Source organism: Papaver somniferum, unplaced genomic scaffold (genome assembly GCF_003573695.1).
Source record: "Papaver somniferum cultivar HN1 unplaced genomic scaffold, ASM357369v1 unplaced-scaffold_2189, whole genome shotgun sequence".
NCBI classification, from domain to species: Eukaryota; Viridiplantae; Streptophyta; class Magnoliopsida; order Ranunculales; family Papaveraceae; genus Papaver; species Papaver somniferum.
This window is the reverse complement of record NW_020632030.1, coordinates 1-2,213: the sequence shown is the minus strand read 5'-3', so window position 1 is coordinate 2,213 and position 2,213 is coordinate 1. Positions and strand designations below refer to the sequence as shown.

Below are 2,213 nucleotides of genomic sequence, written 5' to 3'. Positions count from 1 at the left end.
CCTATTTTAAATTTCATTTTTAGTTTCCTTTATAAATCATTTTTTATTACTGTTTATAATTGTTGAAGGTTTTGAGAGAGAAATTTGGAATCAAAGAGTTCAGGTCTCTGAGACAAGGAGGAACTCAAGAATGACTCTCCCAATCTGTAAGTAAACCACTCTTGATCCTTTTTTTAGGGTTCATAGTTTCTTATTATTAGTTCAGATTTTAGTCCTGGAACTGTAATTAATCTTATTTTAATTTCATTTTTAGGTGATTAGTAGTATAATTTAATATACTTTACTTTTGTGTGCCTAGACCAATCCAATTAGTTACCCGATAGGAATGGATCCATTCATAATGATTGTATATATGATATTATCATCTGCAGCGGTTGTGCAATTTCTATTACTATCCCTACTTATTGGAGAATGTATTGGAAGGCCATTTTATCCACTTCCAAGCAAATTCGATAACAAGAATAAACAGCCATTGCAGACATTTAGACCTTTTAATATAACGGTAAGTTCTCATCAGGAAAACCTTCTTAGTTCTAGGTAATTGCCACCTTCATTCTATGAACAAGTTCTGTGATATACTGCAGGGAAATTTTCAATTATTACTTTCGAAGAGTTCATTTCAATTGCGCTGGATGCTCCCAGAGTTGTTGGAATCTATCCCGAGATTAAAGATCCAGTTTTCATCAACAAGCATGTGAGTATTTCCATGTAATATTTTACACCCTTTCGAAGGAGTATCAATATAAACCTTTCCAGAATGCACGGAAACTGATATAAGTTCGCCTTCTTGACATATGTGAGCAAGGTCAGTGACGATCACATTGGTGTATGTGGTTACCGGAGGATTTTTTGTTTTTTACATGAAGTTTATCATATTCCCCATTGGGAGCTAGAATACTAACTACTCTCAAAACAATCCCAAGCCACATTCATGTGACCCTCTTTCTTTAATGTGAAATGGAGTCATCAGATATTTCTGATGTCTATCCTATTCTGATATGTTAATTGGTGATGTTCAGTTGTATGTCCGACATTTCAGCTACATTTACGCATGTTTAATGTATGCACTAACGCTGTTCTTTAACAGGTTAAATGGGCAGACGGCAAAAAGTTTGAGGACAAGTTTCTGAACACGCTTAAGAAGTACGGGTACTCAGGCTCGTATTTGTCAAAAGAGTGGATGAAGCAGCCTGCTTTTATCCAGTCATTTGCTCCAACTTCTCTCACATACATTACGAACATGACGGATTTGCCGAAAATCTTCTTAATTGATGATGTGACTATCCGTACCCAGGATACAAACCAGGTTATCCTTCTTATTCTGATTGTTCTATCATTGCTTTCTCGAAGATGTTTTTTACAAACTTTTTTGGAGGGTCTTCATCTGCAAGAAGCATTTTTCCTAGATGTTTTCACTGAGAAAATAAATATATGCAATCAACTAAAGAAAATTTCAAACAGAATGCCTGAAGACTTGGGTAATTCTCTGTACAAATGTTGTTAATAGTGATAAATTTTTTCAATTCATGGAGTTTTAGAAGTTTTCACTTTAGCGATATAACCATGTTTTGGTATATTCAGTGCTCAGCTATTATGCTCTTTCTTTTAGTAGTTACTGCGTTTGAATTGATTCTTTGTGTTCCCTTGTCGATATTAATTTTGTTCGTAATTCCTAACTAAAAGGAATGACCATTGGATATGTGCAGTCTTATGAGGAGATTACTTCGGATAGTTACTTGGATTTCATAAAAAAGTATGTGGTAGGGATTGGACCCTGGAAAGATACAATTGTACCAGTTGACCACAATTATCTACTAACACCAACAGATCTTGTCGCCAAAGCACATTCCCATGACCTGCAGGTTTGTAAACCTTCTGCGTCACTATTTGTTTTTGCAGCATCCATATCAGTTATAACGCTCCTAGCGTCTCACTGATGTGACCGTTATTTATTCTCATGTTGAGCGACCACCGCTACATGTTCTCAGGGTTAATTTCTCTTAGTTTTGGTATATACGAATATAAATATAGAGGTTGAATCAGTAACGAAAGAATTGTAAAGGATTGATATCTTAAAAAGTAGATGAAATCCCTTAAAATTTCTCTTTCCAGGATTAGTTACACATCTGTTGCTCAAATTTTGTCTGACGAAATGAACCTTTTGTAAACTCTTATCTTAATCTGTTTGTACCTGTTTTGTTCTCAGGTGCACC

General features: G+C 35.1%; 1 protein-coding gene across 1 annotated transcript; it reads left to right on the top strand.

Moving 5' to 3' along the window:
• Nucleotides 1-68: 68 nt before the first annotated feature.
• Nucleotides 69-2,149, top strand: LOC113340459 (glycerophosphodiester phosphodiesterase GDPD6-like; the record flags this gene model as incomplete). Its single annotated transcript, XM_026585595.1, has 4 exons — nt 69-146; nt 585-694; nt 1,088-1,306; nt 1,707-2,149. Coding segments are annotated over 4 exons (638 nt in total), but the record flags the coding sequence as incomplete, so codon positions are not given.
• Nucleotides 2,150-2,213: the final 64 nt, after the last annotated feature.